We start from the raw sequence: 24,230 nt of genomic DNA on the forward strand, positions 1-24,230 counted from the left end.
TCTCCGCGGTTCCTGTGTCACTCCAGTTTCAGGATTATTCTATAAATCTGTTTTTATCAAAACAACAACAAACCAACATCTCCCCCGACCCAACCTGGAACTATTGGGCATGCGTTTGTGGGAATGTCCAAAGGAAAAAGGATACAGTATTCCAAAGTTGGCACAATTTAAATGAATAAGAAGATACTCTTTGTGCAAGCCATATCCGATTGAAGTTAATCAATGCGAAAATAATATTGTTTTCTCTTGTTTTTGTCGGGAAGACATTCTTTAAAAAAGCACCGATTTATAATTTTGAGAAGGGCGTTTCTCAGTGTATCCGTGTATTTTGCGTCAGTTCAGTGTTATGCTCTGAGGAACAACATCTTCAGGCCTTTATGGACCATTTTTGTCGAACTGATTTCACGCTTCAATTATCTACCTCAAACAGCAGCTTATTTTCCACGAAACAACGGGAAAACGTATGTTTCCCAAATGAATACCTCAATCTCAATGCAGCACATGTTTTAAATTAAGTCTGATTTCTGTAACGCTGCAGATGGCTTCGTTTCCAGACTCGGACCTGCAGACGTGCCCTCTCTGCAAGGAGCTCTGTGGCTCCTCTGCTCCCATCTCCTCCATCTCCTCCAACTCCTCCACCTCCTCTTCCTCCTCTCACACCTCCTCCTCATCTACCTCCTCCTCCAGGAGACTCCATGTCCTCCCCTGCCTCCATGCCTTCTGTAGGCAATGCCTGGAGGGTCAGCGGAGCCCTGGTGATCCACTGAAGCTCCGATGCCCCACCTGTGACCAGAAGGTCTCCATCTCCGAGGCCGGGGTGGACTCTCTTCCCTCCTCCAACTTCCTCTTCAGTAACCTCCTGGACGTGGTGGTGAGCTCCGAGGAGCAGATCCACAACAAGAACGGTCACCACCGGGGAAGCGTTGGAACGGGCTTCCACCACCCTCACGGTGGCCTGCTCCGACCGCACTGTCTCGGGGAGCCCCAGTGCAGCTCCTGCGACGAGGACAACCCGGCTAGCTCCCACTGCCTGGACTGCCAGGAGTACCTGTGCGATAACTGCGTCAGAGCCCACCAGAGGGTCCGGCTCACAAAGGACCACTTCATCGAGAGGCTAGCAGAGAGCCTGCACCTGGTTGGCCGGTCCAATGCTAAATCCAGCCCTGCAGGCGGGTCTGTGTCCCTGGCCCAGTCTCTGCACTCCAACTTCACCCTACTGTCCCTCTTCCAAGACCACATGAGCTATTGCCAACACCATGACAACGAGGTGAGTTCAGAGACACAAATAGAGGGTATAAACAAACACACACATGAATAAACAACATATACCACTTACAGTACAAAACATGTATTGTGGCTCCGCAGTCTGAAGAGGCCTGGTCTCTACAGCTGGTCTTCATATCGGTTCAGACCTGCTGTGTGTGGACTTTGGGCCCGCTCACATTAGCGCTTTGCAACAAACACACATACAGACACACACACACACACACACACACACACACACTTACATACACAAACTTATGAGGACTCGTATTTAGAAAAACACACACGTCCTAAATGTACACACAGACTTAGATGGGTAATAATGGACCAGTACTCTGATTTAGTGGTGGCAGCAAACCTTACCCCCCTGGTCGTAGCGAGTAATAGAATTATGTGTTTAGTCACACAAACACACACACACACCACACACATACACAGTCTTGTAGTGTAATAGCATTATGTGTGGTAAATAGGGCCTTACTTGAGGCCAGATGGCTGGAGGTTCAAACCGGGGCTGAGTGGCTCTTCACCTAGTTCCCTGGAGACCACCAGGCACGTGTGCTGGGCTGGACACACACACACACACACACACACACACGCACACACACACACACACACACACACACACACACACACACACACACTCACACACTCACACACACACACACACACAGTGAGGCTGGTTAATCTGTACCACACTGGCCAGAGAGAGAGAGGCGCCCCTCCAGCTCCAACTCCACACATGTTCATGGGACTGTACAGAAACCATAGGCATGGAGAGATTAGGGGTCTGCTGTAACACTGTAGGAGGGGGGAATACCAGCTGACGGTAGTTTGTTAGATTCCTCAATGTTTTGATTGTTAAAGGTCCAGTATGTAACATTCAAGCTTCCTAAAAGCTTCCTAATGGTTGTAATGACTATGTTTAATCGTTAGCGATCAGGGAATGAGACCCGTTTAAAGACATGTTTGATTTACGAATTCTGTTTTGGTCAGGAAAAAGCACTTTCTAAAGTGGAGTGTCCTACCCGACACTCTGTTTGCATAATAAGCATGTTGTTACTGCTAGGACTGTCCTTGGGGAGTGGCCTCCGATATTCACCATTTTGTCTCTGGTGGCTGCCTCTTCCAATCGCATGCAGAAACACAACAGCTAATGAGTCGGACACTGCAAGTCCATTTCAGGGGGGTAGATTATTATTATGATGGAGGATGTTGTTGTTTGGCAATTCTGATTGAATTTTGCCGCAGTGGCCAGAGGGGGCAGATGTCCAACAAACTTACACACTGCTTCATTAATGGACAAAAGTGAAGTACAACTTTAAGGGATTGTTCAGCCTATTTTTATGTTTAGGTGGAATATTATCTTACCCTGAGTTGTAAGGCTTCCATAGGCCAGTAGTGAAAGAGTTTAGCATCATTGAAATGACAAAATCTCACCAGAGAAGGATTCTAATCTAAATGGAACCCAAAAGTGTTCTATATGAACCTTAAAGGGTTCTTCCACAAGGACAGCCAAAGAACCCTTTAGCCAAGCTGTATTTCCCACACATCATATATTACATCATATATAGGCTAAATATGATTTCAGATCAGTTTAATCTTCAAATCCATCTACAAATATAGCCAATTCTATTTCAGTAATCCCATTCGAAATTTGATTTGGTCATTCTGTTACCACTTCATTCTGTTACCAATTCTGTTACCAATAGCAATGAGCTGCTTTCATGGACGCAGATTTAAACTAAACCTAGACTAAAAAGCAAATGTTATTTAATCCTTGACTAGTATTAAGCCTTGTCTGTGAAACCGGCCCTAAAAATCTTGATATTAGTTGACCAGGGTCTATACTTGACCATTAATGAGGTTTGATGTTTTAAACACCTTTTTAAATACTTTTTCTGGTATATGCTTCGCTATTATGTTTGGCCAGAAGTCAAAGCCTTTGCTAACCCCCATTCTAATTAGTGTTGTTCCGATACCATTTTTTGATACCGATACCTGACCGTGCAGTACTTGCCGATACCGAGTACCGATCCGATACCACGGCGTTTGAAAAAACAAAACAAAAAAACATGTTTTTTGAGCCGCATACTAACCTCGATGTAAAATTATTGCTAACACTTAGTCTGGCACTGCTCAAAACCTTTGTAAAACTTAAGTAAAAAAAAAAAAAAAAAAAACTTACGTTTTTGTAAAGTACTCACCGATACCAGCATTTTGGTGCGTATCGGTGGCCATGCCGATACTAGTATCGGTATCGGAACAACACTAATTCTAATGATGGAAGATGGTTGAGAAATGTATTTCTGACTTCCCCAAACTATAGATTCTTAGTAGTCATTTCACGTCTTGGTCCTCATGGGTCCTTTTACACAGAACTGTCCATAACAAGTAGTCTTGTAGTGCCTTTCCTTGACGTAGTCACCAATAGGTCCCCCTTGACAAGATGGCTGCTGTGGGATGGTGTGAGATGGAGTGGAGTCACTACACGACATGTAGCTACATAGATACATGTAGCTCTCTGCCTGTGCTTCCCCTGCTTTCAATAGTGTCATTGGCACTGTGTGGTATTACAGCACCACAAACACCAAGTTTGGTCTCTGTAGCGAGGTCTTTCTTTAGGTTTTAGTACCCGTCCCCCGTCCCCCCACATCTCTCTTCTCATTGCCAGTAAAGGTTCACTTTTCCAGTAAGGGCTCTGTTTTCCAGTAATGTCTTACTCACTCACTCCCGATCCGCCCGGGGGGGAGGGAATGACACTGGAGAAGGGGCTAGTCATTCTCTACCTGTGTGCAAAGTAATAGTCTTGTTATTGTGTGTGGATGAGGTTTAGGTGTGTTCACTGTGTTGTGTGCTGTTGTCATTGTCTCTCTTTACTTCAATGAGGAGGCTAGATGAGTATAATGAGGAAATGTGACCGTGTGATTTGTGAAGACTGAGGGCAACCAATGACCAGATGGCCACCATCTCCAGGCCTATGGGTGTTTGCACCAGTGCAGATGAGGGAGCAGTGGAGTCTAATGGAGCCTTTCTCTCCAGTGTCCTATACAAATAACACATTGTATATTGGACAATTCTATTACCTCGCCAAGATTGGTGAACAGCCCATCCGAACAGCCTGGGATGATGTGATGTGTTAGATGGGCTGCACTGATGTCCAGCAAAATACACACGCACGCACATACCAGGGGACTGCCATTGTGAGTTAATGGGCTGCTCTTACCAGGAGCTGGGTGAGGTATTGTTATGTAACTCTTTTAAGGAACCCCTGTCTTCACATTGGTCTAGAAATCGAACAATGGTTTAAGACATGATCGATAGACAATTCTAGACACAAACTCATGTTTATCCTGATCCTTTTATTGATCTTTACAAGTATTCACTCTACTCTAGGGTCAGGAGCTGCTAGGAACCGACATAAACCAACACTCTGTAGGAGATGGTTAGGAATTGGTGGAGGCTAGCTGTGTGTGTGTGTGTGTGTATGTGGACAGCTAGGGGTGGAGTGGTAGGGGGTGGGGCAGAGGTTGGAAGAAGGCTGGTTGGGAGACTAGCTACTCAAGCGGGGTTTGGTGGGCCTGTAAAAACAGGAATGCAGACCAGGGATGTTTGGAAATGGACAGTTCTGTGCCTTTGAATGGGTGTGTGCCTGTGTGTGACTGAGAGAGCCACAGACACACACACACACACACACACACACAGAGCAGGACCATCTGTAGTTGAAAGTGTCCACTAAAGCCCAAACACACCTCCTTATATGACACACATATTGGTGTGTGTGTGTGTGTGTATGTGTCTGTGTCTGTGTCTGTGTGTGTGTGTGTGTGTGTGTTTGTGTGTCTGTGTGTGTGTGTGTGTGCGCGCGCGTGCAGAGTTCTTGCTGCTGGATCCAGTTCCTCCCAGACACATTCCTACTGGAGCCAGGAGAGCACACGCACGTGCGCGCGCACACACACACACACACACACACACACACACACACACACACACACACACACACACACACTCCACCGGACAATCCCAGAGAGACAAACCCCCCCTCAACAGAACACAGGAGAGAGGTGTTGGGAGATGGAAATAAAGGTTCTAATTTTCCCACTGAATTGAATAAACAGTTATGAGGTTATGTTGTGTTTTTTGGCCATGGTCTGGAATGAATATTTCCGTCATTTGCCCTGACTTGAAATTCCCCCAAATTTCTTTATGCATAATCTGATTATATGCAGCCAATTCACCATTGAAACACACATTCCAATTTTAATGACACTTCCGAATCTTGTGGACACAAGAGAGAGCTGTAATTTGAACATTTTTCCGTTGTGGTAAAGAGCTTTTCCGTTGTACAATATCCAGGTAGAGGTGTGTGGGTGTGTGTGTCTGTGTGTGCGTGTGCGTGTGCCTGTCTGTCTATTATTTGTATTTATGTGTATACATGTATGTTTTACTCTTGTGAGCTATAATCTAATGTCTGATATCTCTCATGTCAAGTGCTTGTTTGCATGGTTGCTTTCCTGCTCTGTGTGCAGTGGAAATGGCCAATAGGATTACATCCATCAACGCTCCCCCTCGCTGTGATGTCACTCCCTATAGAGATACGACACACACAGCTCTATCCAGGGAGGACGGGCTATGCTAATGATATGATCCTGCAATCGTGATTCGCTGGCTCCGAAACTATTGTTTCTGTCACAAGTTTCCCCTAGGAAGAGGGCGACACACACACACACACACACACACACACTTCCCATCCCTGGGTCTTTTTTTAGCTGGGTCAGAGGTGAGGGGTCACTGGATTAGAGTGGGAGAGTGTGGTTGGGGGGATATTGTGCACCCCCCCCCCCCCACACACATGCACTGAACGATGAGGCGCAAGGCTCAATTTAACTAATCGGTTTTATGCCCCCCTGTGTCCCAGTTTAGTTTTTTTTTTTTACACAGCCCTTGTGTTTTACTGGGGGGGGTGTGTTAAAGGAGCTCCACATGACAAATTCACTGTACGAAAGCATATAATGGCCTTGAAAAACCTGCAAAGATTGTGGACCGACTCTGTTGTCCAATCGCAGCTTGTTAAAGAAATTAAGCCAATCAAAACTAACAAGCGAATAGGTATTATTTATCTGTTATCTGTCTCATCATTGATGGTGCTCCACAAGATAGTAGCTCAGGAGGCCATTTCTATCTGGCCTTCCACGGAGGTACTTCCTGTGTCGCTTTGGTACATTCCCCTTGGGGGAGTGGCTGGCCTCCTAGGTTCCTACGATGGGGACACCATCACAAGGAACAGAGTCTTAGACACACACACTCTCACATACACACACACACACACACGTGCACACACGCACAGAACAGACACACATGGCAACTGAGATTGAGTGTTTGTGAGGAAACCTAACCCAGAGGTGAGCCTGATACAAGGCCAAAGGAATTCCCGTAACTTAGTTTGGGCCTCCTCGGGTTCACACACACACACACACACACACACACACACACACACACACTTAAGTGTACAAACATCTGGGATTTCCCTATTGCTGATCTGCTGTTCTCATCAGTGGCCTGCTCTCCTGGCATTATACAATGGCAGTAATGTATGGATACAAACATATAGAGTAGCTGTTGTAATGTGTGGATACAAACATAGAGTAGCTGTTGTAATGTATGGATACAAACGTATAGAGTAGCTGTTGTAATGTATGGATACAAACATATAGAGTAGCTGTTGTAATGTATGGATACAAACATATAGAGTAGCTGTTATAATGTGTTTGCATACAAACTATAGAGTAGCTGTTGCCATGGAGTACTGAAGGATTACGTTTCAACTGCCATCATTTGTGGAATTTACTTCCTAGTCTTGTCCGTTCTCTCGTACACATATGCACTCACACTTGCTTTGATGTGTGTGTGTGTGTGTGTGTGTGTGTGTGTGTGTGTGTGTGTGTTTCCGAGTGGCCAGCAGAGTTACATTATGTGAAGTTGGACTTCCAGGGTCTTAATGCACACCATGTGCCCAATAATTAGAGAGCAGCCTGAATGTTTCCTGTGTGTGTGTGTGTGTGTGTGTGTGTGTGTGTGTGTGTGTGTGTGTGTGTGTGTGCGTGCACCTCTTTGATATTCATCTCAGATGACGTTACATCAGTTCCCTCTGACAACTGTCTCCATTTAAAAACCTGTTTAGAAACCTGTGTGTGTATTTATGTGTGTATGATACTGTACACGCATGCATGGTATGCACTCGTGTAGAGGTCTCAGCTTGCTTGTGTAAGCGAGGCATTTACTTGTAAGCGTCACTCTCCTTAGGCTGCCAAAAAGGCATGTGAGTCATTTGTGTGGCGTGTGTATGTGTGTGCGTGCACGTCATGTGTGTCCGTACCGTAACAGGAGCTCTTAGGCACTGCCATTGTCACTAAGGTCTAGAGTGACACTCCTGACTGAGTGATTCATTCTTGTGTTTACTAAGATTCAGAAAGGAATACATCAGAAAGGACAACATTTTAACGGGAAGGGTTCAGCCTAATATTTCACCTAATCAGCCTATTATGAAAATCAGCCTACTGTCTATTTAAGGCAGTCTCACGTTTTAGCTTGTCTTTCTGAGAATTAGCATTAGCGCTAAAGAACTGAAAAGTAAAATACACTTATTCTTCCCACTTTCATATCTTGTCTTCCTCTCTCTTTCCACTTCCTCTCTTTTCTCAAACAAACAGGCAACCATCCCCTCACACACACACACACACACACACACACACACACACCCGAGCGCTCCCCTATACTCACACACCCCTGCCTGCCACAAACACTCTGTCACGTGCTCGCTCTCTCCGGAGGCCAGCTGACTGTTGTTTAGTTTTCCTTCGCCGTTAGAAGGTCAGCCAATGAAATCACTCGCTGAGGGCCACCACCCCCCTCTGAAGTATCTGGAGTTTCAAAACATCAGCAGGCGTGTCCATGTGTGTGTCCATGTGTGTGTCCGTGTCCGTGGCAACGAGCCAGCGAGAGCTGCCTGTGTGAGAGGGGGCGGGGTGGGAGGAAGCGAAGGAGGAATAGCGGAGGGAAAGGAGTAACAGCGGAATGAGAGAGAGAGAGAGAGATTGATTTCTATGAAAGGAGCTTAAGTAGGCAGACGGTCTTTCTTGGATTCTGGCTAGAGCTGCAATCAGTGTTGAGATTGACTATCCTATGAATGAGACACTGTAGTCTGGTGTGTGTGTGTGTGTGTGTGTGTGTTCGCGTCCAGATGACCTTCAAAAGCATTTATTGTAACAGCAATGTGGACTGTTAATCAGTTACAGACAGTTCTCCTACAGTATATTTACAACATACGTACCCCCCCCCCTCTCTCTCATGTGTGTGCAGGGTGGGACTAGATGAGTCAGAGCAGGAAGCTTGGGGATGGTGCTCGTTGTATCTGCCCTTTCCGTGTTAGAGCTTATCTAAAACGTATTTTCTTCTGATGTGACACACTTTCTTTTCTGTTTGGATTTTTTTTGTGTCTCACCTTGTGAACTAAGACAATGCTTCTGGTCATGAGCCCAGACTAAGACTGTATGGAGCAGGAGTTGGTATTGAGAAACTGTGAGGGTTAGGAACAATGAGAGGAAAACACACAGTACTGGTGATGGTGATGGTGATGGTGGTGGTGGTGGTGGTGGTGGTGATGATGGTGATGATGGTGATGGTGGTGGTGGTGGTGGTAATGGGAGTAGTGGTGGGGGGAGGTTGTGAGACACCTGCTCCTGACGCATTGGAATGGTGTGTGTGTGGGTGTGTGCATTTCACACCTACGTCCCCAGGCACCGACACTCACTGCCTTCCTCTCTCCCTCCATCCCTCCATCATTCTCTATCTCCAGAGGGGGAAGTGGGAATGGAATGCCTTTTGATCAGCCTAGTGGTTTTGGTTAAACAGGGAAAACCAGTTTCAGCTAGCCAATCATGTTAGATCAATAATAATTACTTAGAGGAAAGCAGGAACAAGCCTTCTGTTTAAAATATGGGAGCAGCACCATCGTTTACATCTGACGCTATGTGTTGTTGACGGTTGTGTGTGTGTGTGTGTGTGTGCGTGTGCGTGCGTGCGTGCGTGCGTGCACGCTCTAGTTAACTGACCTTCCCTGTTTCTACATCCGTTTTTGAAACCTGGTGAACAGTCTCTCTACACTTCCCGCAGACACTGACAGGTTCCAGAGGGCAGTGTTTAGAATATTCCTAGCATCTAGAAAGGCGACATAAAAAGAAAAGTATTGCAGTCACACCAACTTCCCTCTTCTGGGTAGCGCTGCTGTCCTTAGGTGGGGGAGTCTGCATTTCAAGGCTGTCATGCTAGTATGTAGCTTTGGTCATCAAGAACAAGCATGTCCTTATTATGTTAGCCCTTAGCCTCAGAACTGCCTGGAGCTGGAGTATCGGGCACTCATCTGGGTTTTACTTTGCTAGCCAGGAACAGAGGTCAGATCTATATCTATAGATCTATAGGTATGAATATGTAATCAGGCTTTAGTGTGTGTGTGTGTGTGTGTGTGTGTGTGTGTGTGTGTGCGTGTGTGTGTATATTACGTGAGAGTGAGAGTGTGCGGTGTGTTGGGAGGGCTAGGGGGTGGGTGAATGGGGGATGGGGGTAGTAACGTCCGGTGCACTAATGAAATACAATAACTCACTTCCCCCAGCGAAGCCTTGCTACACTGAGAGGGTGTGTGTGTGTGTGTGTGTGTGTGTGTGTGTGTGTGTGATATGTTGAATCAATCCCCCTCCTACCAGCCAGAATCCCATGGTCCCTAGCAGGTTCCGTCTCACACACGTGGAAGCCTTGTTTTTCTCCATATGTTTGTCTGCAGTTAGAATTTTTTTCGTTTTTTCCTCTCATAGTCACATGTACCTTGGTATCATGGACGAAGGCTCTGTCGTGTTGTGGGGTTGCTTTGTGCATATTGAGAAAATAGAAACCGTAGTGTGTGTGTGTGTGTGTGTGTATGTGTATGTGTATGTGTATGTGTATGTGTGTGTGTGTGTGTGTGTGTGTGTGTGTGTGCGCGTGTGTGTGTTTCCCCTGAAGGCCTCCTCTCCAAATGTGCTGCTTGGAATTTACAACCCATATTACAGGGACAGCGCACCTACAGTGTATTTTTTTTCTCACCCAGCACAGCTTGTTTTTCACATTCTATATTATGCGGCTTTTGGAAGGGGGGTGTGAGAGAGAGAGTTCTTTCCGCCTGTGTAGGTTTGTCTATATGTGTCCACAGTGTTGTCTTGGCAGGTCAGTGGAATTCCTGGTGCATTCCCAGTGGGTGTGTGGATTTTTATTCTTGGAGACAGCGAATGGGAATTTGGAGTGTATGTGTGCCTGTATATTCTTGGAGTGTGTTTGTGTGTGTGTGTGTGTATGTGTTTTGTGTTTGTGTGTGTGTGTATATATGATGTATTCTTAGAGGATGTAAATGGGGATCTCTTTCTCAGCTGTTTCCTGTGTGTCAATAATATTGACTCCATTCGCAGGGTGTTATGTAACCGCAAGAAACCCCAGCCGTGTGTGTGTGTGCGTGCGCGTGGGTGCGTGTGTGTGCGAGACAGCTCAAGGACTGAGTCGTTGACGTGACACATGAGAAGTGACGCCCTATAGTAAGTCTCTTACTACTACAGGCCATGTAACCTAGCACCTGGAGTGAAACCTTACGCCAGTGTTTGCACAAACAACTTCTCTCTCTCTCTCTCTCTCTCTTTGAAGTCTGTTCTTACTACAAGGTTAAAGGAACGGTAGAACCCCTAGAAGAGGAGGGCTGATGAGTCTCCATCCCAGTCCCCCTGGTCGCTGCCCCCTCTTCTCTCCTTGGATGGTTTCAGTGAAGCCACTTGTGGGAGAACCCCCTCCCCCCACACCCCTCACCCCTCACCTCTCACCCGTCACCCCTACATCCATCCATCCATCCATCCCTCCCACCCTCCCCCATTACCCCCACAACGCTCAAACACAGCTGCATTCCTTCCCTTTGTTCTTCTCTCCCCTTGGAATTTTGGAGATGTTGAAGGGGGGATGGGAGGTGGCGGAAAGGGGGGGTGGGGGTGGGACAAGAAGAGTGGCAGAGTAGAGGAGAGACAAGAGTAGAAGGCTCGAGAAGGCAGGAGAAATGGATGGAGAGAGAGGCGTGTAGGGCAAAGGTGGGTGGGCGTGGCCGTGTGTGCCATTAGATCATGCTATCCCCATGGGGAGCAGCCATTATTGATGGATTGATTGCTGACCCCTCCCTCTCCCCACTGCTCTGCTCCCATTGGAGGACATTGATCCCTGTCTCAATGGGTCAGGGTATATATTTAATCAACCAATGGCTGTTTAGAGGGGGTTTACTCTGAAAGGACACTTGTATTGATACATTTTGGTTGTGGTCACTTCTTTGTGAGCTCCCGCTCCATAAAGCACTGTAGAGCAACGGTTACTGTTTTGATACAGGGTTCCTGTGATTCTAGAAAATATATCATTCCTGTGTGTGTGTGCGCATGCACGCTTGTCTGTGTGCAGGTCCGTGTGTGCCTGTGCTGGTGCGTGTGTGTGAGAGAGACTGGCCACTCAGCCTTCTTGTGGAGCTAATTGGTCTGGCCCAAAATACCTGTCTCATCTCACCGTCAAAGAAGAGCGTGCCTGGGAATGACTAGGGATTTAGCTCAAGCTAACACATATTGCGCTCACACTGTAGAATACAACACACACACACACTACTTTACGCCAGAAGGTCCAATCTTCTTGACGAGGCTGCTCACATGGCAATAAGGAAGCACATTACAATAAAATACTTGAAACGTCTGTTTAAATATGATCTCTCTCTCTCTGTTAGGTGTTCCTGTTTTTCTGTGAGACCTGCTCCATGCCTATCTGTAGGGAGTGTAGTGTGGGCCGTCACATGGGCCACAGCTTCATCTATCTCCAGGAGGCGGTCCAAGACTCCAGAGCCATCACCATCCAACTGCTGGCTGACGCACAGCAGGGACGACAGGCTGTACAGGTGAGAAAGTGAAAGAGGGAGTGTGTGTGTGTGTGTGTGTGTGTGTGTCTGTCTCTGTGTTTCAGTCAGGGCTCCAACACTGTTTTGAGTGTGTGTAAATGAGGTTAATCCCTGACCAGGCTCATCTACCTCCTGTGTGAAGGGGAGGAGGAATATCCCATTGGGGGGGATGGATAGGGGAGTGCTACCTCCGCTGATAGAGATTAACCCCCCCCCCCACACACACACACACACACACACACACACACACACACACACACACACACACACACACACACACACACTCCATTTCAGAGGTGGACTGGGCCAGTAGATGAAGTAACCACATCTATATTCATTTCTATGGAAGCAACTATTAGAGCTGATCAAATAAGAGATGTTGGAGCCACCAGGGCTAGGCCCTACAGAAGCCTGGGGTTAAGGGTGGCCAGCTGGCCCAGGGAGGGGGTAGGTCACATGGGGTGAGGGGAACAGGGGTTAGTGCTGAAGGGCTGTAGGTCAAAGGGGAGGATGGGGGAAGGGAAGTGAGATATTTGAAGGATTTCAGGGTAAAGGGAAGGTCCCCTGCCTTTTAAAGGACTAGAATCATTGCCCCACACACACACACACACACACACGTTTATTTCTTGAGGAACATCTCCTCTGTATTTGAATAATTGTAGACCCCCAGACCGTCCTAGGCTCCAGCCCCCCCTCGCCTCCAGCTGTGTTCTATAGAGGAAGTTACGCATTTGAAAGAGAGAAGGGGGGAAGAAAGAAAGAAAGAAAGGAGGAGGGGTAGGAGAGAAGAGGATGGTCACACTAACAATGACAAATAATATCAATTCCATTCAACCATGGTGTTGATATCCACATCTCTCACAGGGACGTGCTCATACAGCTGTGACTAAAGGAAGAAATAGTCAACCAGTCAAGATCCTATAGCTAAATGTTATTTATCAGGGTGCCGGTCAGGAACTCCTTATTTATTTATTTATTTATTTTTTACCAATAATACAGCCAACAGAATGAAGTGTTTTGTTTCACCAAATTACTTGAAGCCCATTTCCACAGCAGTACAAACAACCTAAGCAATACCCCTCAAGATGTCAAACTTTCACTGCCTCCTCCAGTCATCATAGCTCCACAGAGATAGCAGAAATATGTCCACAATCCCTGAACTGTTAGGAATTTGGATACGGATATGTTGCTGATTTAAAATGCCTTGCAGTGGTGTTTCCATGAAACCAGAGTTAACCAGTTAACAGGGTTGTTGTTGGTTACATAACTTACCTGTGAGGTTATGCAATGTTGTGGCCTTGGTCGAGACTCAATGTAACCCTGAACTACAATCCAGTCCACCGATGTTGGGTTACATCATCAATAACCCTGTGAGCAATCCTGGTGAGAGATGTTGAAGCCAGCTGTACCGTGTGGCCATGTGGAGTACTGTAGCTGGTGCCAAAAAGCAAGTTTCCCCTTTGAAACCCATGTTAAAATGTGCCTATTATACAGTATGTTATATTATATGTAGTCTTCTCCTTGGAACCAATAATTTTTTTCATAGCCAATAATCCAAGTTAAAAGCATTTACAAATGTATTATTATTTTTTTTAAATAAAAAGGTTTCACATAATTGAAGGTACGTGTCACAAACATCTACTTTCACAACTGACTCAACCTGCGTTGGTGCCACCAATTAGATGTCGCTATGAACGCTATGGTGGCGCCCATAAACAGCTTTTCCTGGCGTCACTATGACAACCCCAGCTCTCATAGGAAATCCATTGGCCGGATATAGTTAGCTGTAGCTGGATTGTGCTGGTGTGTGTTGTGATGATATGGTATTGTGCTGGTGTGTGTGTGTGTGTGTGTGTTGTGGTGGTTAGGTGGGGGATCTGAAAGGAGAGCAGATTTAGGGGTCACTTTGGCCTTCTGGCCAGCTGCCTGGTGTGTGTGTTGTGTGTGCATGTGTGTGTGTTTCCAGTCCTCTATCCCATGTCACCTCAGGAGTAAACGCTGACGCCAGGGAGCGTGTAAACACACACACACACACACACACACACACACACACACACACACACACCCCTCTCCCCAGGGGCAGGACATTTCCGCCCGCTCCACGCCCATTATCTCCTCTGACCTCTGACCCTTAACCTTATGACCCGCTGGTTGGCCAGAGTCTTATCCCTCTGCTCCCTGATTGGTCAGTTTGACCTCCTTTGTGTTCCAAGCTGCTGCTGTAGTACATTGAGTATGTTCAGAAACAGAGAGAAACTGGGAATTGGGATCTCACTAAGAGAGCAAGACAGTGAAAGGGATGGAGAAAAAAGGGCACTCTCTCTATCTCTCTCTCCGTCTTTCCATTTCAGCATTGATAACAGCCCTCCCCAACCTCTCCCTCCCTGCTGTTCAAATTCTGATTTAGCTAACCCTTTCTCTGCCCATTTCAAATGGCCAGGTGGAGGAAGAAAGGACCCTGCTTCTGGACTTTGTTCCCACCCAGGGGGTGCATCTTTAGACTGGGGCCACAGGTCATGATCTTAGGGGGTTCGGGTGACCTTTGCTCCCTGTGAGTGATGTCACAAAGGTGGCCCTCCCCCTCTCCCCTAAGGCCCTGTGAAGTCTAATCTCGGGAACCCAGAATCTCAATCTCTCAAATCGAAAAAATCCTGGGGGTGTAGGAAGTAAACACTCTGCTAAGCTCCTTCCGCTGCCCCTCCCGATGTTCCAACCTTCCCGATGTTCCATCCTGGTCCTCTGTGGCTCAGTTGGTAGAGCATGGCACTAACAATGCTTAGGTGGTGGGTTCGATTCCCGCTGGGACCATAGATACTGAAAAATGTATGCACTCACTCCAATGTAAGTCGCCTTGGATAAAAGTGTCAGCTTAATGGCATGTATGTAACCTTTTAAATGGAAACTAAGTGAGGTCCAGCTCATTCTGTGACTCCAAAAACAACGGAGACCGATAAAAAAAGAAGACAGATTAGAGAGAGAGAGAGAGAGAGAGAGAGAGAGAGAGAGAGAGAGAGAGAGAGAGAGAGAGAGAGAGAGAGAGAGAGAGAGAGAGAGAGAGAGAGAGAGAGAGAGAGAGAGAGAGAGAGAGAGAGAGAGAGAGAGAGAGAGAGAGAGAGAGAGAGAGAGAGGAGGGAAAAAGACTTGATAGATCAAAGAGGGAGGGAAAAAACAAAGGAGAAGAAAATATACCAACAGTTGACGTCTATGACGTCACATCACATCCCCGTATTTCACTCAATTTTACAATACAGCAACACAGGAAAAAGAGTTCCTAAAGAGAACTGTGGTTCACCTCTAATGTTGAAGGGATGTTGCATCATATTGTGTTGTGTTGTGTGAGGTTTTGTGTGATTTCTGACCCCAGATTTACGACTTCCTCTCCCCTGACTGTAGCTATCCACGGGGAAGGGCGTAGATGTCCTGACAGAGCAGGTGTCTTCTGTTCTCACGAGAGAGATGTGTCACTTAACATCATGTTCCCACTTTATATTTCCTGGACTCCTATATCCTGTTTCCTTTACCTCCCCTTATGGTCATTCATCCAGTCATGAGAAGTAATGAGAAGTGTTCAGGAAGTGTTGTGACATAGTCTCCCTGTTTCCCTTCCAGTAGTTTAGTATGTGGAAGAGGTTGCGATATTTCTAACACAGCACAGGCAGTGTTGGGTGTCAGACTGTATTTGTAACCCCTGTTCTCCCCTGTGTCCCTAGTTGAGTATGGCAATGTTGTGTCACATTTGTAACCCCTGTTGTCCCCTGTGTCCCTAGTTGAGTATGGCAATGTTGTGTCACATTTGTAACCCCTGTTCTCCCCTGTTTCGTTAGCTGAGTATGGAGAAGACCCAGGCGACCGCGGAGCAGGTTGAGATCAAGGCCAAGGTTGTGCAGACCGAAGTGAAGTCCATCGTCCTGCGACACAGGAAAGCCATGGAAGAGAGAGAGTGTGAACTACTGTGGAAGGTGAGCTTTTCTACTTCTCTGTCCTTCCCTCTCTGGCATCTTTCCTATATTTCTTTCTTATGTGCCTGTCCTTTCTCTCTCTTTCAAGCTTTCTCATTCTCGCTATCACTTTTGAACCCCCTCTTGCAATCCATGTCAATACAATGTGACAGCAGCTGGTGAAACCGGGAACAAGTCGCCAACCAATCAAAATGACTCTAAATCAATGACTCTAGTCAAGCCAAAACATTGCAATGCAGTGGATTCGGTGAGCAATCCCCACTACTCTACACTAGTAGAATCCATTGCATTGCAATATTTTGGCTTGACTAGCGAGTGTGTCATTGATTTTCAACAACGTTGAAATGAATAGAAACATTTCAGAATAAAAGTCAGAACAGCCCGTCGGTTGGCGACTTGTTCCCAGTTCAACAGCTGCTGCCACCAATAATGTAACATGTAGCACAGTAACATGTAGCACAGTAAAAAAAATGTGTTTGTGAGGTAGAATAATGGGAACATATGGTAATGAAGAACCTTGTTTCTTGTGTCCAAGTTGTCTTATACCCAGATACAAACATAACAATAACCATGGCACTTTATTAGTTTATCTTATTTTAGTTATAAAATAAGGGTGTTATATTTAAAAGGAAGTAAAAGGTCAAAAGGCTTGGACACTGGATCATTGCTGCTTGCAGCTATATTTATTATTATTATGATTATGAGTATTATTATTATGATTATTATGAGTATTATTATTATAAAAAAATAAAAAAAAGTGGTTGGAGAGGATTGGAAGAATCAGAAGGTGGCGAGTTTTGAGGGAGGAGATGGCGATTTATAGACGGAACAGTAGCAACATAGTCGTTCATAATCATTCATTTACACTAGTATTTTGTAATCATAAAGTTGAATTATTATTTTGGTATGAAATGTTGATGTGTAAACGGTATGACGGTTATGGTTGTTACACACGGTGACAGATTTATCACTGTGTGTGGCTGGTCATGTTTGCAGCATACAGACCTGAGGGTATAGGGGAGTATTTGCATTTTACTCTTGGCAGTGAGGTATGTTGGAAGTGTGGCATGTGGTTTGACACTTGCGATCCCATGAATGAGTACCCTGAGGCCATTGTAGCAGGATGTTTGACCAGTCTCTCTGTCTCCTCTCATGAGTTATGGGTGTGTAGCGCTGTGTGTGTGTGTGTGTCTGTGTGTGTGTAATGAAATGAGGGTATAATGTGGGGAACAGGTAAATGCAGTAGGCCACTGTACAGGTAAATGCAGTTTGTGACTTCAGTGTGGTGTGTATTATCAGCCACCCATGGTTTAGGGTTACCCAGAGAAAGAAAGCCCTCGGGGGGAGAGAGGGGCCCTGTTCTCCCCTCTATGGCCCATGGCTAAAGCAGGAACTGATACACCAAGTACCATGGAGCTTACCTGAACCAACATTCCCAAGGTAGTCTCAAGAGTTAACATTTGAATGACAATGTTCTGCTATTGTAGTATTACACACACACACACACACACACACACACACACACACACACACACACACACACACACACACACACACACACACACACACACACAGACACACAGACACACACACACACACACACACACACACACACACACACACACACACACACACACACACACACACACACACACACACACACACACACACACACTGTATACTTTACTTTAACTTGTCAGGGGGAGGCTCATGAATTGAACCTGATCCTCACCAGTCTACCATTAAAGAGAAGGCCCTTACTCCAACCCTTCCGTTTGGAATGGGTTTAGTAACATCGTTAAAACTTCCCTAAGTTACTCTGCCTCTGATCTGACAGCTGCACTGTTTTTGTGTGTGTGTGTGTGTGTGTGTGTGTGTGTGTGTGTGTGTGTGTGTGTGACTGAGAGGAGAGGTCAGGAGGACACAGGAGGTTTTCACTTACTTGTGTTTTCTCTTTAATGTCTTGATGCCTGCAGAGAGAACGACAGAAAACACACTTTATCCCCAAACTCATTTTACTCGCCTGATAAGTCATTACTGGCGGCCCCTAACACACACACACCACCTTTGAAATCTAAACCTTGTCCTTTTTGTGTGTGTGTGTGTGTGTGTATGTATGTGTGTGTGTGTGTGTGTATGTGTGTGTGTGTGTGTGTGTGTGTGTGTGTGTGTGTGTGTGTGTGTGTGCGTGTGCGTGTGCATGTGCGTTGTGCGCGCTAGTTGAGCTCACACCAGTCAGTGGTCCAGTAGAATGCCTCACTAATTTCTTTGTCCTCGGTGGTCATAAAGTGCAAGTCTAGTACCTACAGATGCAAATTACAGTTCTGCTTACATTGGGGTTTAACAAAGCCTTTCTCTCTTTTAGGGCATCTTTTGTTTCTTTTAAGGCTCCTTTACCCACCATAAAAGCCTATTTAGCATAAAGAGAGGCTGGGCTGTTATTCCCAACTCTTGTTCATGCTGACCCCTGCGTCTCAGTTCCTGCCCCCTGTTGAATGGTCTTTTATGCCAGTCTGCTGTAACTGTAGCCCTCCCTTATCTAACTTTAAACTGTATACTCATTTAAAGCTAAGGTCCAGAGTTCAAGTGAACTGGGAAGGGGTGGGGGGGCTCATTTGGGAGTGCCTAGCGTTTGACACCCCTATAATTCACAAACCATGATGACAAAGGAATTTCACCAACTTTCTCTCTCTCCTTCCCTCTCTCTCTCTCTCTCTCTCTCTCTCTCTCTCTCTCTCTCTCTCACTCTCTCTCTCTCAGGTGGAGAAGATCCGTCAGGTGAAGGCCAAGTCCCTCTATCTGCAGGTGGAGAAGCTGCACCAGAATCTCACCAAGCTGGACAGCACTATCACCGCGGTGACGCAGGTGCTGGACGAGGGGCGTCACCTGGATGTCCTTCTGGCCCGCGAGCGCATGCTCACCCAGATCCACGAGCTCAAGTCCCTCAGGGGTCTGCTGCAGCCGCAGGAGGACGACCGGTTCATGTTCACCCCTCCAGACCAGGTAGAGCCACTCAGCCAATCAGGAGGCCAGAGACTGAAGCCCCTCTATCAGCTTGATATTTTACCCTTACATTTTTGGCATTTAGCAGACGCCTTTATCCAAAGCGACAACAAATGCATTGGACGAAGTAAGTGAATCTATACTCGGGGCCAGGGGCCATTGGCAGTCGTAATGCTAGAAGAAGGAAGATTTTTTTTTTTTTTTTAAATAAATTATAATCTGAATAGCTTGGTCTATCTAAGGATGGCAGCTGTGGCTCAGAAGGTAGAGCCGGCGTCTAGTGATCACAAGGTCGGCGGTTTGATCCCCGGCTGGCCACGTGTCGAGGTGTCCTTGGGCAAGACACTGAACCCCAAATTGCTCACAATGAGCGGGCCGGTGCCTTGCGTGGTAGCTTGCCGCCATTGGTGTGTGAATGGGTGTGTGAATGGGTGAATGAGAGGCCATTGTAAAGCGCTTTGGGACAAAAGTTTGGGTCCATCGCAGTTCAAGGAAAACCACTACTATGTATGCACAGCCATTCAGTCACAATATTGTTGTTATTATTCTCTCCTGGCCCTGTGTGTTGCCTGTGCATGGGTTTAATGAGCAGTGTTATTGTTGTCACAGATTTTTTGCATGATTATTATATACATTTTAATTGATCATATGACATATGAGTATTATCAACTGTCAAATACATGTGCATATTAATTGAATAAATATCATTATTCTTTCAGGCCCTGTACAAAGCCATCCAGTCCATGGGTCTGATCAGCAGTGGAGCCTTCGCCCCCGTCACCAAAGCCCACGGCGAGGGCCTAAAGACCGGGCTCCGCGGCAAGCCTGCCTCTTTCACCGTGACTGGCTATGACCACGACGGGGAGCCACGCCTCTCGGGTGGAGACGCCGTGTCCTCTGTGGTCATGGCTGTCTCCGACGGTAACCTGTCGGCGGCGGAAGTAACAGACCACCAGAACGGCTCGTACACCGTCAGCTACCTGCCGAAGAGCGAGGGTGAACACCTGGTCTCAGTGCTGGTGTGTAACCAGCACATCCAGGGCAGCCCTTTCAAGGTGCTAGTCAAGTCAGGGAGGAGCTACGGGGCCCTGGGGGCGCCCGTGTCGGCGTTCGGGACCGAAGGAGAAGGCGATGGTCAGCTGTGCCGGCCCTGGGGCATCAGTGTTGACAAGGAGGGATACGTGGTGGTGGCCGACCGCAGCAACAACCGTGTACAGGTAGGCCTGGAACAATTCCAAATTCCGCTGTACAATTAATTGTCTCCGAAATAATTGCGATTAACAATATAATTGTTTCACTGTTATGCAGGCTTCCGGCAGGTTTCAACACGTTAAATTTAAGACTCACAAGCTTTTTAAGACCTTTTTTTAAGACATATTTTGCGGCCATACTGGCAAAAGTATGAAGGAAAATTCTATGAAAGAAGAAATAAGTCCCAGAATGACTTACAAAGTAAATGTATTCACATTCAACATAAGAACAATGACTGAACACAACAGTATGGGTGTAATGTGTGGAGTCCACAGCTCCCCATGGCAACAAGCTAAGCACGTCCATACTGTTCTGGATGCTCTTGGAAAAGTTCGAAGAATTTCCAGTTCACATTGGGCACATCCGTCGAGATGGACACCAGGCTCCTCAGTTCAAGTTGGTCCACACACTCCTGACAAAAAAATTATTTAAAAACAGAATAGATCACATTTTGCCATAGCATTGAACATGAAACAAGCAGGCCTAATTTAGCCAACTAGATTTGAGCCGCAGTTGCATGTAACAATCAAAATGAACTAATAGTTAGTAAATAAATAAATATTTAATGATCAATAATCTATTGATCAGTTACTTTGACATAGCATTGTTAATGAAAAGAATCAATCAACTAATACTTGCTAATAAATAAACATTAGACTATTACACTATTACAATAGCTCAAGTTGGTCCACACACTCCTGAGAAATAAAAATTAACCTCTAAATCATATCTCAGAATGTAGGCTATGCAATTAAGCTTCAACCTTTACACTTTTTTGAGTACAATTTAAGTAAGTGTGAGTTTATTCTGTTCTGTTTATGCTACTACTGTATATCTAGTACTGTGTTGAGAAGCAATGGAAATGAATCAAGAAATGTATAGAGTAGGCTAACTTACATTGTCATTGTTCTATATGCAACTGTTATATGCAACACAACAGATCACCCAACATTGCTAATGAAAACAATCAACAAATGTGAGTCTAGAAGCCTAAAACCAATACTTGCTAAATAAATATAAACAATTAGTCAATCAATATTGATTACTTACTTTGACTGGGACCCCAGGTACCTCGACTGAACTTGCCCTTTCTCCCAGAAACGTACGTGCAGATCCAGCTGCTTGGTTTTGGTCGTCTGGTTCAAACTTTCATCGAACATCAGAACGAACGGACCATTGTCTACTTTAGAGGTCTCTCTTGATGTGCTCCGCTAAACCAACGTGGAAACGTGTTTGATGGATGCAAAAGTATGACCATGCTTTGACCCATCTCATAAATGAAAATAAAAATGCTTCAAAAAAGAAAACGCGATCACGTAAAAAAAAAGGTCCATTAAACAATTATTTCATAATTGTTACAGGCCTATGTACAGGTCTGTGTCTGTTCTTTATTGTGTAATCATAAATCGGAATTATCTCTCTCTTATACTATCTTGCCTTATAATGCCATTGCATTTGATGATATCTGAATCCTCTTCTTCTCCTATCCAGATTTTCAAGCCCTGCGGCGCCTTCCACCACAAGTTTGGCTCTCTAGGATCTCGGCCTGGCCAGTTTGACCGCCCGGCTGGGGTGGCGTGTGACTCACAGCGGCGGATCATCGTGGCTGACAAGGACAATCACCGTGTCCAGGTGCGGTGGTGACTTTGGCCCTTCCACCATCAGCTTATTATTGATAAGAACTGTAGACAATGTTATACTTATGAGATGTTATAATCATAACCATTGCACTTTTTGTTATTATTATTAGTTATACTATTCCACTATTCCATTTTTGTAATAGATGCAGAAGAGTTTCCCAACAGCTAATAAAGTGTTCCAATTGACAGGTGTTCACCTTCGAGGGCCAGTTCCTGCACAAGTTCGGGGAGAAGGGCACCAAGAACGGTCAATTCAACTATCCTTGGGATGTTGCAGTCAACTCTGAGGGCAAAATCCTGGTGTCTGACACCCGCAACCATCGCGTGCAGCTCTTCGCCCCTGATGGCTCCTTCCTCAACAAGTATGGCTTTGAGGGAGCGCTGTGGAAACACTTCGATTCTCCCAGAGGAGTGGGCTTCAATCATGAAGATCACCTGGTGGTGACAGACTTCAACAACCACCGTCTCCTTGTCATCCGCCCGGACTGTCAGTCCGCCCGCTTCTTGGGCTCCGAGGGCACCGGCAACGGGCAGTTCCTTCGGCCCCAGGGTGTGGCAGTGGACCAGGAGAACCGAATCATTGTGGCCGACTCACGGAACCACCGCGTCCAGGTTTTCGAGCCTAATGGGAACTTCTTATGCAAGTTTGGCATGCAGGGAAGTGGCTTCGGACAGATGGACCGCCCCTCCGGTGTTGCCGTGACGCCTGACGGTGTGATCGTAGTCGTCGACTTCGGAAACAACCGAATCCTCAAGTTCTAAAGAGTTCTCTCTCTTTCTCTCTTTTCCAGTTCTCCCACTCTGTTTCTCTTTCTGTATCTCAATTGAGGAAGAAAATAGAGAGAGAGAATGAATCAACAGACAGACACAAGGGGAGGAGAGTTTAGAGGGAGGGTTCAGAGCAGTGTGAAATGTGTTAAAAGTAAGGGAAAATAAATGTGTTGATTTCTTTTTTTTTTTATTCTTTTTTTACTTTTAGTTTTAGATTGATTAAATCAGATATCTGTGGTATACTGTATGACAATGGGGACCACTAAGAAGATTGATAATCAGTAGATAAAGTTAAAGATGGAGACATTCTTTCCCTTGGTCTGTCTCAGCTGCTTCTCACTTTCTCTGTAAACTCTCCTCAAGTCGCCATCTCAGGGAATTTCTCACTTTTTCTCGAAATATTGTACCCTCTGCTCCATACCTACCTCATCTAGCTCCTTATGAATGTACTCATACTCTCTGAGCAGAGATATAGTCCGTGAAGTTTTACAAAGAAGAAGAAAAAAGTCTACCTCAATACTTTTTTTATTTAAGAGACAAAAAAAAGAAATGACATTTTGGTTGATATTTGCACAGGATGAATAGAATTGCTGTGTATTTTGGGTATGAGTTAAATGAACCTCCTGAATGTTGTTGCTGAGACAATACTCAGACCGCTGTAGAGGCTGCGTGTTTAGTTCGGATTAGAAGGCTGATCTGTAGTAGAAGATTAGCGTTCAGTGGTGTCATTTCATGTTTAGTAATTAGTTTTTTTCTTTGTTTTTGCATTGATCCTTGTCTCCCCATGGCTCTGTGGGATGTGGAGTGTCATGACTGTTGGAGGAGTTGACAGGGCTTTCTTTATATGATGCCAAACATGATAGACTAAATCAGAGATAGCTCAGGTCATACAACAAAGGTTAACCAATTCGTTGTACTCAGAATTTCCTTTTAGCTTTACTGGCTTATTGATCGCAGTAGAGTCTGACTTGGAAAAACAGTATTTGATGATAAGTTCAAATCATGAGGTAGTAGTTGTGGGGAAAAGGTCCCTGCTGTCCCCAAAGTATCCATTGATTTAACTATCTTTAACAGACCCCCCCCTCCCCCAATTAGGCATCATTATGAAATATTGAATGTTGTATGATTATGTAAAACAAGCTGGATCTTTACAATCCAGCCCAATGTGTCAGATACAAGAAAAATATGAAAATCAATATGCAAAAAAAAACTCAAACGGAGGATCCACCAAACTATTTTAGAAATGGATCGAGTTATCCGGATGTTGAGCAGTTGCTGGAGGTTGAATAGTTTCAGTGACACCTCTTTGTAAATGAGGCTGACCATGAACGAAACCGCAAAAGCAGGCAT

General features: G+C 45.6%; 1 protein-coding gene across 1 annotated transcript; it reads left to right on the forward strand.

Annotated features, from left to right (window-relative positions):
- Window positions 1-538: 538 nt before the first annotated feature.
- Window positions 539-22,871, forward strand: LOC308157638 (E3 ubiquitin-protein ligase TRIM71-like; the record flags this gene model as incomplete). Its single annotated transcript, XM_080531237.1, has 7 exons — window positions 539-1,267; window positions 12,089-12,256; window positions 16,081-16,215; window positions 18,976-19,218; window positions 19,938-20,435; window positions 21,961-22,101; window positions 22,299-22,871. 7 exons carry the CDS (start codon window positions 539-541, stop codon window positions 22,869-22,871), a joined length of 2,487 nt encoding a protein of 828 aa, XP_080387363.1.
- Between the last annotated feature and the right edge of the window lie 1,359 nt (window positions 22,872-24,230).

Source organism: Nansenia antarctica (genome assembly GCF_963989245.1).
Source record: "Nansenia antarctica genome assembly, chromosome: 5".
In the NCBI taxonomy this organism is placed as follows: domain Eukaryota; kingdom Metazoa; phylum Chordata; class Actinopteri; order Argentiniformes; family Microstomatidae; genus Nansenia; species Nansenia antarctica.